Raw genomic sequence first — 16669 nt, 5'->3', positions numbered from 1 at the left:
TTCATGAATGTAATGTATTCTGTTTTCTGTTTTGTTAAGTAGGTACCAGGACTTGATAAGAGAAGTGTCGGACTTGGACCCCAGGTATTTGTTGGTTTCTAATGGAGTCTTGTTTCTTCCCTTTTGATTCTATGGAAGTAAGGTAAGACCTTGAAATTGTTAAAAAGGAGTTTGTTATGGAAAATATGTGGCTGGTGGTATGTCGCTGTCCTGTTTGTGACTTAAAATATTTATTTTTGTGTTGTAATGCGTTTTTGTATAGAGCGTTAATTAAGAGGTTAAGTATCTTGATTATATGCTTGCAATAACTTTTGCATTAGTATTATTATAATTGCATTAATTAGAGGTTGAGTATCTGATTAAATGCTTAATTTTTGTGTACGTTCTTAAACTTATAAAGTTGTTTGCGCAAGTTGTTTACAGCAATACATTATGAATTAGTTTTGAGATTCGGTGTTTGCTAACAATGTAACTGCGTTAGTTTTATAATGGGCTTGTTTAAGTGACTAGTTCTTAGCAGTCTGTTAAATAATTTATGCGTGGGTCAAAGTTAAACTTCGCCTTTATTAGGTAGTGTTTGAATTTTCCAATGATTGATTACTCGCGTAGTGCAATTTTCTAATCGTCGTTCACTTGTTTTCAAGGGAATACAACTTGGACGTATGTTTATTTATCGTGTGTAAATTTTTAATTTCCATTATGGATGTTAAACCATTAATTGACAGTGCAATTAAACAAGGCCTTACTGGTACTCAAATTGATGAATTTGTACATAGACAGTTAAAGCTTCAGATAGAATATGACGAGATCCGAAAGAAAGCAGACGAAGAAAGAGAAGAAAGAGTCGCAAAGCGTGAGTTAGATAAACTAGAGAGAGAGAGAAAGAAAGCAGACGAGGAGAGAAAACATGAATTAGAGTTACTTAAATTGAAATCTAGTCCTGATTACACTCCAGATCCTAATCCCATTGTTGATCCCTTAAGGTCTTCTTTGCCTAAAATTCCACCATTTGACGAGACCGTAGACGAAATAGACTTGTACATAGATCGCTTTGAGAGATTAGCGAAATTTTACAAATGGAAAGATGATGATTATTCAATGTTATTGGGAACTCTATTGCGTGGTAGAGCTTTGAAAATTTATTGTAGCTTGTCTAGCGATATTGTCAATAACTTTGTATCACTTAAGAAAGCTCTGCTTAAAGCTTTTCACATAAATTCCAATGTATATCGAAGGAAGTTTAGAGATTCTATTATTGATACTGACGAAAGTTTTGTACAGTTCAATTGTAAATTGGGACAATATTTTGATAAGTGGTTGGAACTTGCAAATGTAGAGAAAAATTATGAATCTGTTAGAGATTTTATGATTTTTGATCAAATGTTATCTAGCTGTTCTCATGATCTTCGTTCATTTTTGCTAGAACAGTCACTTCAGAATTCATGTCAACTTGCTGAGAGTGCAGATAGATATCTAGTTGCTCATGGTATGAAGAAATGCCGTAAGAGTAATGATAAGATTCCCTCTAAACCTCATGCTAAACCTCTTGCTGATAATATTTCAAAGTCTCCTAAAGTTTCGAATTCGGTAACTAAATCTGATTCTAATGTTAAATGTCATCATTGTGGTGAAGTTGGTCATATTCGTCCTAATTGCCCTGTGTACAAATTAAATAAGAAATCTGATAAAGTAGTGCCTAAAATAGGTGTAGTACTTGGCCGTGAAGAAAAATTGCATAATTGTGTAACTGATACCGATGGAAAGATTTTTGACCAGTCAGTTGAGATAGTTTTTGATACTGGGTGCAATACCGTGGTTGTTAGAGATACATTAGTACCTTTAAATTATCCTCGTGGCAGAAAAGTGAAAGTTTATGACTATCTTGGTAGACCTTTGTACCTAAATACAGTGCATACAATTGTTGAGTCTAAATTCTTTTCTGGTAAAGTTAAAGCTATTGTTGCCCCCATACGTTGCGCAGATGTCATTATTGGTCTTATACCTGGACTTAAACATAATGTTGATGCAGGTTTAAGTTTAATAAACGGTGATGAGTTTGTTTCTGATCGTAACGTTAACGTTAATGTTGTAACGAGAGCAAAAGCTAAGGATAAAGTAAAGGAGCGTCCTATGTCTAGTAATCTTGAATCTTTGGATAAGGAATATGGTCTTAATTCTGATGAATTTAGTGAGTATCAAAAAGAATGTCCTTCACTTGCTAGTATCCGTAAGTTGCTTGATAACGAAGAAAGTGTAACCTTAAAATGTCGGACAGTTAAGTACGTAAATGTTGGAGATTTAATATATCGCAAGTGTCTTGAAAGTAGTAAACCTGAAGATGTGGGAAAATTACAGTTAGTTGTGCCAGTTCAGTACCGTAATATAATAATGAAGTTAGCACATGAGTCTTTGTTGGCGGGATACTTTTCATCTCGTAAGACTATAGATAAGATCATGCAGAAATTCTATTGGCCGAGGGCAAGCTTAGATATACATAGATTTTGTAAATCTTGTCATTCGTGTCAAAAGTTCAGCAGTAAACCAAAGAAAGTACCTTTAGTGCCAATGCCCATTGTGAATGAACCTTTTTCACGTATTGCTATTGATCTAGTTGGTCCTATCACTCCTTGTACTAAGAAAGGTCATAAGTATATTCTTACGGTGATAGATATGGCTACTCGGTATCCCGAAGCAGTTGCTTTACGCAATATTGATACAGTTTCTGTAGCGGAGGCATTAATGGAGATATTTTGTAGAGTTGGTATACCCAAAGAAATCCTTAGTGATCGTGGCACTCAATTCAAGTCTGATCTTATGTCTGAAATTAATAAATTATTAAGTATCAAAGCCATTTACACCAGTCCTTATCATGCATCTTGTAACGGAATGGTTGAACGTATGAATGGAACTTTGAAAAATATGCTAAAGAAAATTTGTATTGATAATCCGAATGAATGGGATAAATACATTAATGTTGCCTTATTTGCATATCGTGAAATTCCAAATGATAGTTTAAAGTTCAGTCCTTTTGAATTGCTGTACGGTCGAAATGTAAGAGGTCCATTACATATTTTGCATGAATTGGTATCTAATAATAGTATTGATGGAGAATTAACTACTAGTTATCAATACATAATTAACCTTAGAGATAAATTGCAGAGCATGGCTGAAGTTGCAGTAAATAATGCCAAGGTTAGTGCCAAGAAATATAAAGAGTATTTTGATAAGAAAACCACCTCTCGTAAATTCAAAGTTAATGATGAAGTTTTGGTTATGCTTCCAAATAGTTCAAATAAATTCCTTATGCAATGGAAAGGTCCATATATAATCACTGATGTCCATTCTAATGGTGTTGATTACTATGTCAAAGTAGGAAATAGATTAAAGTTATATCATGCAAATATGCTTAAGACTTATCATAGAAGATCTAAGGTTAGTGTAATTCAACAAGAAGTAAATGATCTTTTAAATTCATCAAATTTGTTTTCAGCTCTTCAAGCTGAAGTACAGCCTGTTATTGCCATTACTGACAATCATTGTTGTGAATTGCCATCAAGAGATGAAGACTCTGGTAATTATAACTTTTGTGAATCTTTGTCATATGATAAAATTAATGATCTTGAAGGTTTATTGAAGTCATTTACAGACGTCATGAGTGATACACCTGGTCGTACTAAGACTATTTCTCATAATATAAAATTGCAAAGTGATGAACCAATCAGAGCTAAGAATTACCCAATTCCTTTAAGTTTGCTCGATGAATTCAATAAGGAGGTAGATAGAATGATTGATATGGATATTATTCAACCTTCAACTTCTGATTATTGTTCACCCGTTGTTATTGTACGGAAACCTAATGGAAGTATACGTTTATGTGTTGATTTTAGAGCTCTTAATAAATATTCTGAATTTGATGCAGAACCGATGCCTAGTATAAATGACGATTTACATAAAATGAATGGCGCTAAATATTTTACTGAATTAGACCTATGTAAGGGGTACTGGCAGGTTCCATTAGATCCTAGAGCTATGAAATTTACAGCTTTTTCTACCAAGTATGGGTTAATGGAGTTTAAAGTGATGCCATTTGGTCTTAAAACCGCATGTGCAACATTCGTGAGATTGATGCGAAAAGTGTTGTCAGGATTAGCAAATGTATCTTGTTATTTTGATAACATTGTTATTTTCAGTAAATCCTGGAGTAATCATCTTAATCATATTAAGTTAGTTCTTTCAAGACTTCGTGACCATGGCCTAACAGCTGGTCCTGATAAATGTTTCTTTGCATTCAATGAAATAAAGTATCTTGGGTATAAACTAGGAAATAACTGTTTATCACCTATTAGGTCCAGAGTAGATGATATTGTTAATATGCCTGTTCCAACAACAAAGAAGGACTTACGTTCATTTATGGGAACATTAGGATATTACAACAGATTTATTCCAAACTTTTCCATTTTGTCTGCTCCAATTAATGATTTATTGAAGAAAAACTGTAGTAATAAATTGAATTGGTCTGATAATCAACTTAAATGTTTCAATGATCTTAAAGCTCATCTTGTAAAATCTCCTATCTTGATGTTGCCTGATGTAGAAAAGAAGTTTTATTTGCGAACAGATGCGTCTTATCATGGTTTGGGTGCTGTTATATTGCAGGATCATGATGGTGTGTTTAAACCAGTTTGCTATGCAGGTAGGAAATTAAATAAATCTGAATTAAATTACTCTACTATTGAAAAAGAACTGTTTGCTATTGTTTGGGGAATAGAAAGATTTAAAGAATTTTTGTATGGCAAAGAATTTGTTCTTCAAACTGATCATGCACCTCTTAAGTATCTTAGTAGTATGAAAAATAAGAATGACCGCCTTATGCGTTGGGCATTAAGTTTGCAACCATATTCTTTCTTTATCGAATACATAAGAGGGTCTGATAATGTGTGTTCAGATATGATCAGTAGATGCATATAGTTTTTTTTTTTTGTTGCCTGTCGTTCAAACTTAGTAGGGGGGTTTGTCGAGGAATGCTGTGCTGCCATCTCTTGGCTATGTTTTCACTCCATGGACTAAAGAAGTTATTTCTGTTTATTTGGATTAGTCCTTAGACCTGGATTAGTCCTTAGACCTGGATTAGTCCTTAGACCTGGATTAGTCCTTAGACCTGGATTAGTCCTTAGACCTGGATTAGTCCTTAGACCTGGATTAGTCCTTAGACCTGGATTAGTCCTTAGACCTGGATTAGTCCTTAGACCTGGATCAGTCCTTAGACCTGGATCAGTCCTTAGACCTGGATCAGTCCTTAGACCTGGATCAGTCCTTAGACCTGGATCAGTCCTTAGACCTGGATCAGTCCTTAGACCTGGATTAGTCCTTAGACCTGGATCAATCTTCTGCATACTTGGTCCTAAACCTTAGACTCTTGGTCATTGGATCTTGAAATATTTCATCCTGACACAAGTGATTCTTCGTCAGACTGTAATCAAGTGCAGTACTTTTCCTGATCCTGATTATACGTGCTAGATGTTCAATATATCTATGTATTATTATGATTCCTGGTGTTAAACATGAAGTTTGTTAATTTTGTTTAGTTTCAGTTTGTAAATATATTTCAAGTTAATAGAATTTTTCATGTTATACCTTTATATCAAAATATTAAACAAGGAAACTTAAAAGTGAACAGTCTAATATGTTTTTAAAAGAACCAGAGTTCATGGCATATAAAATCTAAAGACCATAACTCGACATATTATTATTATTGTTATTATTATAACCTTCGCCAACGAAGTAGGGAGGAGGTTATGTTCTCGCCCCTGTTTGTCCGCTTGTCTCTATTTGATTATGAGCAACTTCCAGGCCACAATTTAACATATAGGAATTGAGTGTTATGTTGAGACGTGGAAGTAATTTAATTTTGAAAGTCCTAGGTCAAAGGTCAAGGTCAAGATCAAAGTCAAAGTCGAGCAAATGATCGACCAACTTAACCCCAAGTTCGCACATGGTTGCCACACAGTCTTCAAATACGCCTACGGTCTAAATTGATTCTGTGAAAGGCAAGCTAGTTTCGAGAAATGAGATGCAGTGGCGGAGGTCTACATTCTCAGAATGTTTTCCTAGTTATTATTATGATTAAAAGCTAAGCTGCAACCCAAGTTGGAAAAGCAAGATGTTATAAGCCCAAGGGCTCCAACAGGGCAAAATAGCCAAGTGAGGAAAGGAAATAACGATATAAATAAACAAAGAGAAGTAATGAACAATCAAAATAACATATTTTAAGAACATCAATAACATTAAAATAGATTTTTCATAAACAACCTACAAAAAGAGACTTATATCAGTCTGTTCAACATAGAAACCTTCGCTGCAAGTTTGAACTTTTGAAGTTCCACCGATTCAACCAGAGGAAATAACGGCACATATAAATAATACCAACAATGAATGGAAAACCACTTGAGAAACGAGTTTAATAACGTTAAGACTCCTTGAAAAATAAATCTCATTTATTTCCCAGACAGTATTTATTGATATTCATTTTGCTCTGGGAACATACTAATATTTTTCAAAGCTCTTTTCACTCTGCTATATCGTCAAAAATGCTTATTATGAAAATCATTTACTTATATTGTACAAACGATTTGAAAATTAAGCAGATTTATTTACTCAATACTTATCTAATATTCCAGACTAATCAAATTTCTTATTCATTGTCGATAAAATATATGTATAAAACCAGTTTATAAGATATGTATAGCAGCATGTTAAAAGAGATGTATAAAAGCATGTTAAAAGAGATGTATAAAAGCATGTTAAAATGAGAATTACAGCATGTTAAATATGTACAAAACATGTTGAAAGATATGTATGAAAGCATGTTAAAAGATATGTTTAAAAACATGTTAAAAGATATGTATAACAACAATGTTAAAATAATTATAAAAGTATGTTAAATGATAGATATAGAAACATGTTAAAAGATATGTGTAAAAGCCTGTTAAAAGATATATTTTAAACCATAGCAAAAGATATGTATAAAACCATGTTAAAATAACCATAAGAGCATATAAAATTACATGTAAAAAATCACGTTAAATTGTATGTACAAAAGTATGTTAAAGCATATGGATAATATCATGTTAAAATAAGCATACGAACATGGTAAACGATATGTTTAAAAGCATGTTAAAATATGTTTAAAATCATGTTAAAATAAGCATAACCACATATTAAATTACACGTAAAAAAACCTGTTAAAAATAAGAAGAAAAGCATGTTAAAAGATATGTATAAAAACATGTTAAAATAAGCATAAGAACATGCTAAATGATGTGTATAAAAGCATGTTAAAAGATATGTTTAAAAGCATGTTAACGAATATGTTTAATTATATGTTTAAATGCATGTTAAAAAAATATGTTTAAATGCATGTTAAAAGATATGTTTAAATGTATATTAAAAGATATGTTTAAATGCATGTTAAAAATATTATTTAAATACATGTTAAAAGATATGTTTAAATGCAGGTTAAAAGATATGTTTAAATACAGGTTACAAGATATGTTTAAATGCATGTTAAAATATGATTAAATGCATGTTAAAGGATATGTTTGAATGCATGTTAAAAAATCTTAAAAATAGGTTAAAAGATGTTTAAATGCCCGATAAAAGATATGTTTAAATGCATGATAAAAGATATGTCTAAATGCCTGTTAAAGGATATGTTTAAATGCCCGACAAAATATGTTTAAATGCCTGTTAAAAGATATGTTTAAAGAACTTTCAACTTCATATCATAACCATTCAATTTAATTCACCATTTTCCCGGAGGCCCAAAATAACCCGAGATTCCATCATTAATGATCATGTTTGACCTCTTTTTAAAAGGATTTTGAAGCAAAGTCTGGCCAGAGCTGATAAGAGCTAGATTAAAGCGCGATTTTACTAGTATTAATCTTCTGTTTATGGGATATTTGAAGGATTTTTAGGAGTTTCAATTGGCATATTCGTTCGTCAGTTTAAAAACAAATATATATATATATATTACTCATAAAACAATCATTATGTGAAGCAGATATGAAGGAAAATCATATTATTATTATTATTATTATTATTATTATTATTATTATTATTATTATTATTGTTAATGGTAATGGTAATGGTAATGTTATTGTTATTGTTGATGTTGTTGTTAAAATTAAAATGATAAATATTATTATCATTATTAAATTATTATTATTATTATTATTGTCATTATTAAATTATTATTATTATCATTAGTATTACTATTATTATTATTATTAACACGAAAATTACTAAAATTTACAAAATTATTATTATTTGGACAAGCAAAACTTTATCTAAATAGTTGATGGAACATAAATGTGCATATATGAATAATGCATTAACATTGCTTTCAAGTGAATAAAAGAGCTTATGTTTAATCCTTTTATTTTCAAATTCATTCAGCTGACCTTAAAATATAAAATAAAGCATTCTCAGTCAATTTTTGGAAAAATAACAACAATTTACAGAGGCATATTAAATATAAAAACTAGAAAAGCACTCTGAGAGTGCAGACCTCCAGCACGGCAGCTTTTTTCCAGAAACCAGCTTGCCTTTCCCAGAATCAATTTAGACCGTAGGGGGATATGAAGTCTGTGTGACATCCATGTGCGAACTTGAGGTTAGGGTTAAGGTTAAGTTGGTCGACCATTTGCTCAACTTTGACTTTGACCTTTGACCTTGACCTTTGAGAACCATGTGCGAAGGTTAGGGTTTATGAAGTCGTCGAGTTTGTAGATCAAATAAGTTCAAACGTTCCATCCTCCGTCTGTATCCAAATTGCCTTTAGTGTTCGAACTAATTTGGTAGCCCTAGCTTGTACTGCTTCCAGGCTATCTATATCCTTCTGGATATTTAGAGCCCAGAATTGGACGCCGTATTAAATTGGACTTAGTCCAGAGAGAGAGAGAGAGAGAGAGAGAGAGAGAGAGAGAGAGAGAGAGAGAGAGAAGAGAGAGTTAATGCATATAGAATAATAGAGACCTTATAAATACTTAACTGAGGGATATTCCATAATTAAAGGTTAATAGTGTTACGCGAATAGACAGAGAGAGAGAGAGAGAGAGAGAGAGAGAGAGAGAGAGAGAGAGATCCCAGTTACTGATTTGTCATTTTCGCGATGAATTTCGAAATTCTGAAATTCTTTTACCGGATTTATAATTTTCACGATGCATTACAAAAATCCTGAAATTTTTTATAAGATATGTCACAATATTCTTGAATTTTTTTTCGGATTTGTCACAAAATTCTGAAATTTGTTATCGAATTCATCACAAAATTCTGAAATATTTTACCGGATGTGTCATTTTCACGATGCATTAAAAAATTTTTAAATTTTTTATCGGATTTTTAACATAATTCTGAATTTTTTTACCCGATTTTTCAAAAAAATTCTGAAATATTTTTACCGGATGTGTCATTTTCACGATGCATTACAAAATTCTGAAATTTCTTATCGGATTTTTAACATAATTCTGAATTTTGATTCTTTTTACAGAATCTTACAAGTAATAAACTGTAAACTCAGATAAGAAATACGTAATAATTTTGGTCACATTACTTTGCTATGCAATTTACCCCTCGAAATCAGGTCACATTAACTTGACATGTAATTTACCCCTTGAAATCAGGTCACATTAACTTGGCATGTAATTTACCCCTTGAAATCAGGTCACATTACCTTGGTGTGTAATTTGCCCCTTGATCTCGGTATATGGAATTGCCCCATTTCATTTACCAAAGGAAATCCTTCCATAAGGTATAAACCCTTTTAGGTCGGAAATGTGGACCCCGTTGGACTGTGAATGACAGTCTCTTTGAAGTATATTTCTTAATTACGTTTGGATTAAGAATTCTTTAATGGTATCTTTAATAGACTTTTTCAAATCTTAGATGGAATATTTTTTTATATATCTTTAGTGTATTTTTTAAATTAGGATTGGGATTGCTAAAACATTTTGAGTTGGGATATTTTGGAGTAATCTATTTTCTGAATTACTGTATTCTGCAAAAATTCAATAATACATTTCACAAAATTGAAATACAGTATGTTGCATATCTAAAATAACGTATTTTACTAATATAAAATACAGTATTTCGCAAATATAAATACTAAAATTTACAAGTATAAAATACTGTATTTTACAAATATGAAATACTGTATTTTACTAATTTAAAATATTGCATTTTATAAACTTAAAATACTGTATTTTACATGTGAAATACTGTATTTCACAAATATAAAATACCGTATTTTACGAAAATAAAATAATGTATCTTAATGAATAAAACTTCAAATACTTTCGTTGGCCAATCACAACATATATAAAATGGATAAGCAAAAAATAATGAACGTCCTCAAATAGATAAAAATCTAAATTACTTAACATTTTACATGAAAAAAATTTCGTTCATTAAACATTTCACATAAATAAAATTCTGAAACATTAACGGGGTTATTTGACACCGTGTATTAGGTATCCCAATCCGTGTTTGAATATGGATGATTCTGAGTTCATCACGAAAATGCTTGAACAATTCAGAATACTTAATTCGTTCAGATTTCAGCACGATAATACTTGAATCATTCAGATTTCAGCACGATAATACTTGAATCATTCAGATTTCAGCACGATAATACTTGAATCATTCAGATTTCAGCACGATAATACTTGAATCATTCAGATTTCAACACGATAATACTTGAATCATTCAGATTTCAGCACGATAATACTTGAATCATTCAGATTTCAGCACGATAATACTTGAATCATTCAGATTTCAGCACGATAATACTTGAATCATTCAGATTTCAGCACGATAATACTTGAATCATTCAGATTTCAGGACGATAATACTTGAATCATTCAAATTTCAACACGATAATACTTGAATCATTCAGATTTCAACAAATTAATACTTGAATCACTCAGATTTCAGCACAAAAATACTTAATTTGTCCAAACTTCAACAGAAAAATATTCTAATCTTTTTTATTTCTACACGAAAATACTTAAATCATTAAGTTTTCAACACGAAAATACTTTAATAATGCAAATTTTCAAGGAAAGCACGTGAATCATTTATATTTCAACACGAAAATTCTACAGTCATTCAGATTTCAGCACAAAAATATTTGAATTATTCGAATTTAAGCATGGAAATACTTGAATTGTACAGATTTCCGCAGGAAAATACTTGAATTTTTCATAATTTAGCACATAAATACTTGAATCAATCAGATTTCAGAGCTAAAATACTTGAATCATTAAAATTTCAGCAAGAGAATAATTGAATCTTTCATATCCCAGAGCGAAAATATTGGAATTTTTCAAACTTCAGCATAAATACTTGAATCATTCAGATTTCATCACGCAAAAACTTGAATCATTCAGATTTCATCACGAAAAAACTTGAATTATTCAGATTTAAAAACGAAAATGCTTGAATCATTCAAATTTCATCACGAAAATATTTGAATCATTCATATTTCGTCACAAAAATACTTGATTTGTTCAGATTTAAACACGAAAATACTTAAATCATTCAGATTTTTGCACGAAAATACTTGAATCATTAGATTTCCTCCCGAAAATACTAGAATCATTCAGATTTCCTCACGAAAATACTTGAATCCTTCGGATTTCATCACGAAAATATTTGAATCATTCGGATTTCTGCACGAAAATACTTGAATTATTTACATTTAAACATGAATATACTTAAATGATTCAGATTTCATCACGAAAATATTTGAGTCATTCAGATTTCATCACAAAAATACTTGAATCATTCATATTTCTTCCAGAAAATACTTGAATCCTTCAGATTTCATCACGAAAATACTTGAATCCTTCAGATTTAATCACGAAAATGCTTGAATCCTTCAGATTTAAGCAAGAAAATACTTGAATCATTCAGATTTCAGCACGAAAATATTTCAAACTGATGTTATTTGCGATTCTTAATCACCATCTTTCAACAAATTACGGGTAATTGTGTTAAGAACATCACATCTTTGAAGAGTAACAGTCGAGAAGACATTGAAGAGGGTGCATCAGGCAACCAACCCTTTAATGTAGGGATAACAGAAGAAGAAGAAGAAGAAGAAGAAGAAGAAGAAGAAGAAGATACTACAGGGAAAGAAGAAGAGGAGGAAGAAAAAGAAGCCAAGAAGGATTAAACCAAGTTATCAAATCAATAATTATTACTATTATTGTCATCATCATCATCTTAAGACTCCCATTAGCTATACAGTGCCCTCTGGATCCTAATTTCAGACGGGTTATTAAGCGAGTTTATTATATACCTTAATGGGAATTGCCCGAAACCTCCTTAGCGCAGATGTCGGGGGAACACAAGACCCATTAGTGGCTTAATAAACAACGATATTAACTACATAAACTGGATGACATTGTTGCATTGGTAGCAGCGTTGCTAGGTTTACTAAATGAGAAAAGGTCAACCTCTAATCAATTGTAGCATTAAAAGGCCAAACCATTAGTAGAAAAAGGCCAAATATATAGTATTTAAGCCCACCTTTTTTTCATGATATTACTAAAGGGCAAGCAATTTCAAAAAGGCTAAATTTTAGGTTTTTTGGCCTGATAAAATGGGCAACCTGGCAACTCTGATTGGGAGGGTGTCCATTATGAGAACTCTGTTACTTGTTTGTTTTCTTAATGTTAATTTAATCAATTATTTCGGTATCATATTCAGTATTATGAGGATTGAAATTGATAGAATTATTTCTATTTGAATAAATCATGGTATGATACATCATAGACTCATGATATAAATTGGTTTATTTCTATATTACTAGTGTGAGTGACCCCCTCACCAGAGTATGACTAATTCCTCTCCCCTTACCCGAGGGGAAAGGGCTAGACCGAGCAGTTATAGGTCTGGTAATAACGCCGGATCGTGACCGGAAAGAAATGTATATAGCTAGACACTTGCTCTTTACTATATGGGGAAAAATTATAACTTAATGTACCGTACATTATCGCGAATATATTTGAATCCTTCAAATTTCCGCACGAAAATAAGATTGTATAAGATTTAGAAAGATAGAGGATATAAAGATTATAGCCTTCCCTCTTTTAAAAGGTTGTTCATCTAGCTTCCTTCATAGTTAAACCATTAATTTTTGTTCGAAATTCTTGTTTTCCATTTTGGACTTGTCTGTTACGAGAAAGAGCCCGTGCTAATTCATTATTCTCTTCCCGGCATTTTCTCTTGTCGTCTAATTTAAGCTTTAAAATACTTTAATTTCTGACATTTACTCTTTCCACTTTAATTTTACTTAAGCTTCAAAATAATATTATAACATTACACAAAAAATGCTATGGTTATTTAATCGGCTTTCATCCAAATCTTACTTGACTTTGAAGAAAACTTGAAAAATATTCATTAGTCTTTCTTTAAGGTTTAAAGGCTGCTCATGAAAGGCAGAGGCAAGGGACATTGACAATACTCTACAGGCTAACCATATATTCATATGATCAGCGCCAAAGCTCCCTTTCCACCCACATTAGGACCAGGGAGTGCCAGACAATGTCTACTGATGACTCAGCAGGTAGACCTATAGTCTCCCCTAAAACCACATCCTTACCTCACAAGGATGATGAGATTCAAGACACTAAAAGAAACTATTAAATTTAAGCGGGTCTCGACCTCCCGTCCAGCAGAACGCCAGACAAGGGACATTTCAGACAGCCCACAGCAACCTCGTAATTAACTTACGAACCTTCTTAAACATTTGCTTTTATGACAAAAGCAATTTGTTTCAGGCTATTTATCAAACGTTTTTATGCGACCGAAGCCCAAATAAAACTGTTTAATCTCGCAATTTCCGTCGACGACACGGTGTAATACACCGGCATTCTCGCTCTTAGGTACGATAAACCTGTTATTGGGCCGTAAAGAATTTTTCATTTTAGATGTTAAGACTCTGCAAAGACTCCTTTTAACACCCCCACCCCACTAAAAGCCCCCCAAACTGACCCCCTCCTGTAATAAACCACTGAGACTTTAAGTTCGAAATAGTCTTATTTATTTTTATTTCGAAATATTTTATAATTTTTTTTTAATCCGATTAAAAATTTTATTACTGTTTGTTGATCTTTTAATTTGTCAAAACAATAACAAATCCAATAGTATTTATAATAGAGATAATGTAATAGGGATAAACAATAAGGTTAAGCATTAAACAAGCAGTAATAACACTCATAAACTTTTAAATCATCATCAAAATTCATATATATTATTGTTATCGTTATTATTATTATTATTATTATTACTATCAATAATTTCAATACCATCATTATCTTTCTAATACTTACGTACAACCATTATCAATTCTCATCTTAAACATACTTAAAACAAGTCACTAACAATTTCCCTTCAAAAAACAAAAGGTCATCAGCCCCCCTCCCCCATTACCTTAACAAGACCAACTCAAAGTCTCCCTCATCTCCAATTAAAGATAAAAGTTGTAATTGCCACACTGTGGTTCGAATCCCGATTAAACTTGTTAGTTCCTTTGATCGCTGCAACCTCGCCATACTTGTGCCCTAAGGATAGGTGGTTTGTGGGAGCCTATAGGTCTACACGCTAAGTCATCAGCAGCCATTGCCTGCCTCTCCTTCATCCTAGCTTGGGTGGAGAGGGGGCTTGGCCGCTGATATGTATATATGTTCAGTCTCTAGGCCATTGTCCTGCTTGCTAAGGCAATGCTAGGGCAATGTCACTGTCCCTAGCCTCTGCCATTCATAAGCGGCCTTTAAACATGTCCCTATTCCCCCCCCCCCCCCCCGGGCCTCACAACATATCCAGGTCAACGATTTTGGACGGCCAATCGATAGCTCCTCTTTCATAAATCCTCCGACGTGTATCTGCCGTTTGCATACATGATTATATACACGACTTTACACACGCTTATACACACGATTGTATACACGACTATATATGACTATATACGATTATATACAACGACTGTATACACAATTGTATACCTGACAGTATACACGATTGTATACACGACTGTATACACGATTCTATACAAGACTGAATACACGATTTTATACAAGACTGTATACATGATTATATACACGACTATACACGATTCTATACACGACTGTATATACGATTGTATACACGACTATATACACAACTGTAAACACGATTACATACACAACTGTATACACGACGGCACAGATGATTTCCTTTTACATTTATGAGAGACGCAGAGCATTTTATCTCGGAGAATGGAAAGACGAGAGCATTACCGTTTATTTTTAGGAATGTGGAGGAATTCTATTCAGATCTTATTGGATGCGGTGTTTCGTTTGTTATTTATATAAAATGATTATTTACTTGTATGTTTATATGTGTATATATACCGTAAATATACAGTACATACACACACACCAAACCACACACACACACACACACACACACACATATATATATATATATATATATATACATATATATATACATATATATATACATATATATGTATATATAAATATATACATTATATACATATATATAAATATATATATGCATATATATATATATATATATACATATATATAAATATATATATACACACACATATATATATATATATATATAGAGAGAGAGAGAGAGAGAGAGAGAGAGAGAGAGAGAGAGACTGGGCCTCTTTAAACGTACATTTCGTTAGTTTATAAAATCAATAAAAAAAAATGTCAAACCTCACCTAAGTCAAAATCCTTTTTTTTTATTTTTTTCCAAAGCTTTTACTTCGTAAGGGAATTAAATCCTCTGCTTGAACAGAACATCAAATATGCAAAACTTTTCCATTAACCGCAAACAGAAGCTTCGAACGCAGCATTAACATCTCCCAGACGAAATTCTATTTTATCTTTCATCCACTGTGAATTACATTATCTTCATATCAGTGCGAAATTACATTGATTACATTGAGTATTTTTCTTTCGTTAATAAAAGTATATTACGATGTATCTGTATATAAAATGATAATTATATACTGTATTATTCTATTTCAATTATTCATGGATTTTACTCAAATGCAATGAAGGATTTCTACAGTTACGTTTAACTAAGCTAGAAAATGGAACTGTTTATATGTTAAACGTAAAATTAAGGGACACACACCCACACACACACACACACACATATATATATATATATATATATATTCTAGTATACTGCAGGAAAAAAAGCCTCAAAAAAATGTTCTGATACATGGTTAGGTATGCCCAGTTTCCATCACCACGCTGGGTACTGCAGATTGGTGATGGTGTGAGACTTTAGTCTGATCGCTCACAGCTAACCAATCTGTGCCAGATTGGCCCTGACTAGTATAGCTTTGCTGATCATAGGGATACACAAACCCTCAGAAAGGGATATATATATATATATATATATATATACACACACACATATATATATATATATATATATATGATTTTTTCATTACGACCTGATTTTCAGCCAGATTAAATATCAATTTAAGTCTTCGCCATCTAATAAAAAAAATAAAAAATAGGATTTTCTTCTACAGAATATTTCCAACCAGATTAAATATTAAATTACCTATTGTCCT

At 32.0% G+C, this 16669-nt stretch overlaps 1 protein-coding gene across 1 annotated transcript; it reads left to right on the top strand.

Annotated features, from left to right (window-relative positions):
- Positions 1-699: 699 nt before the first annotated feature.
- LOC137625437 (uncharacterized) lies at positions 700-12235 on the top strand. Its single transcript, XM_068356346.1, has 3 exons — positions 700-2878; positions 3491-4116; positions 12077-12235. Exons 1-3 carry the CDS (start codon positions 700-702, stop codon positions 12233-12235), a joined length of 2964 nt encoding a protein of 987 aa, XP_068212447.1.
- The last annotated feature ends 4434 nt before the right edge of the window (positions 12236-16669 follow it).

This window comes from Palaemon carinicauda, chromosome 32 (genome assembly GCF_036898095.1).
Source record: "Palaemon carinicauda isolate YSFRI2023 chromosome 32, ASM3689809v2, whole genome shotgun sequence".
Classification (NCBI taxonomy): Eukaryota; Metazoa; Arthropoda; class Malacostraca; order Decapoda; family Palaemonidae; genus Palaemon; species Palaemon carinicauda.
This window is presented reverse-complemented; position numbering and strand designations above follow the sequence as displayed.

Excerpts from the sequence above, each read along its gene's own strand:
- LOC137625437 (XM_068356346.1), top strand. The coding sequence starts at position 700 with ATGGATGTTAAACCATTAATTGACAGTGCAATTAAACAAGGCCTTACT. Across the intron at positions 2,879-3,490 it reads CAGTCCTTATCATGCATCTT|CTCTTCAAGCTGAAGTACAG; the intron begins GTAACGGAATGG and ends ATTTGTTTTCAG. Across the intron at positions 4,117-12,076 it reads AAACCGCATGTGCAACATTC|AGTAACAGTCGAGAAGACAT; the intron begins GTGAGATTGATG and ends ACATCTTTGAAG.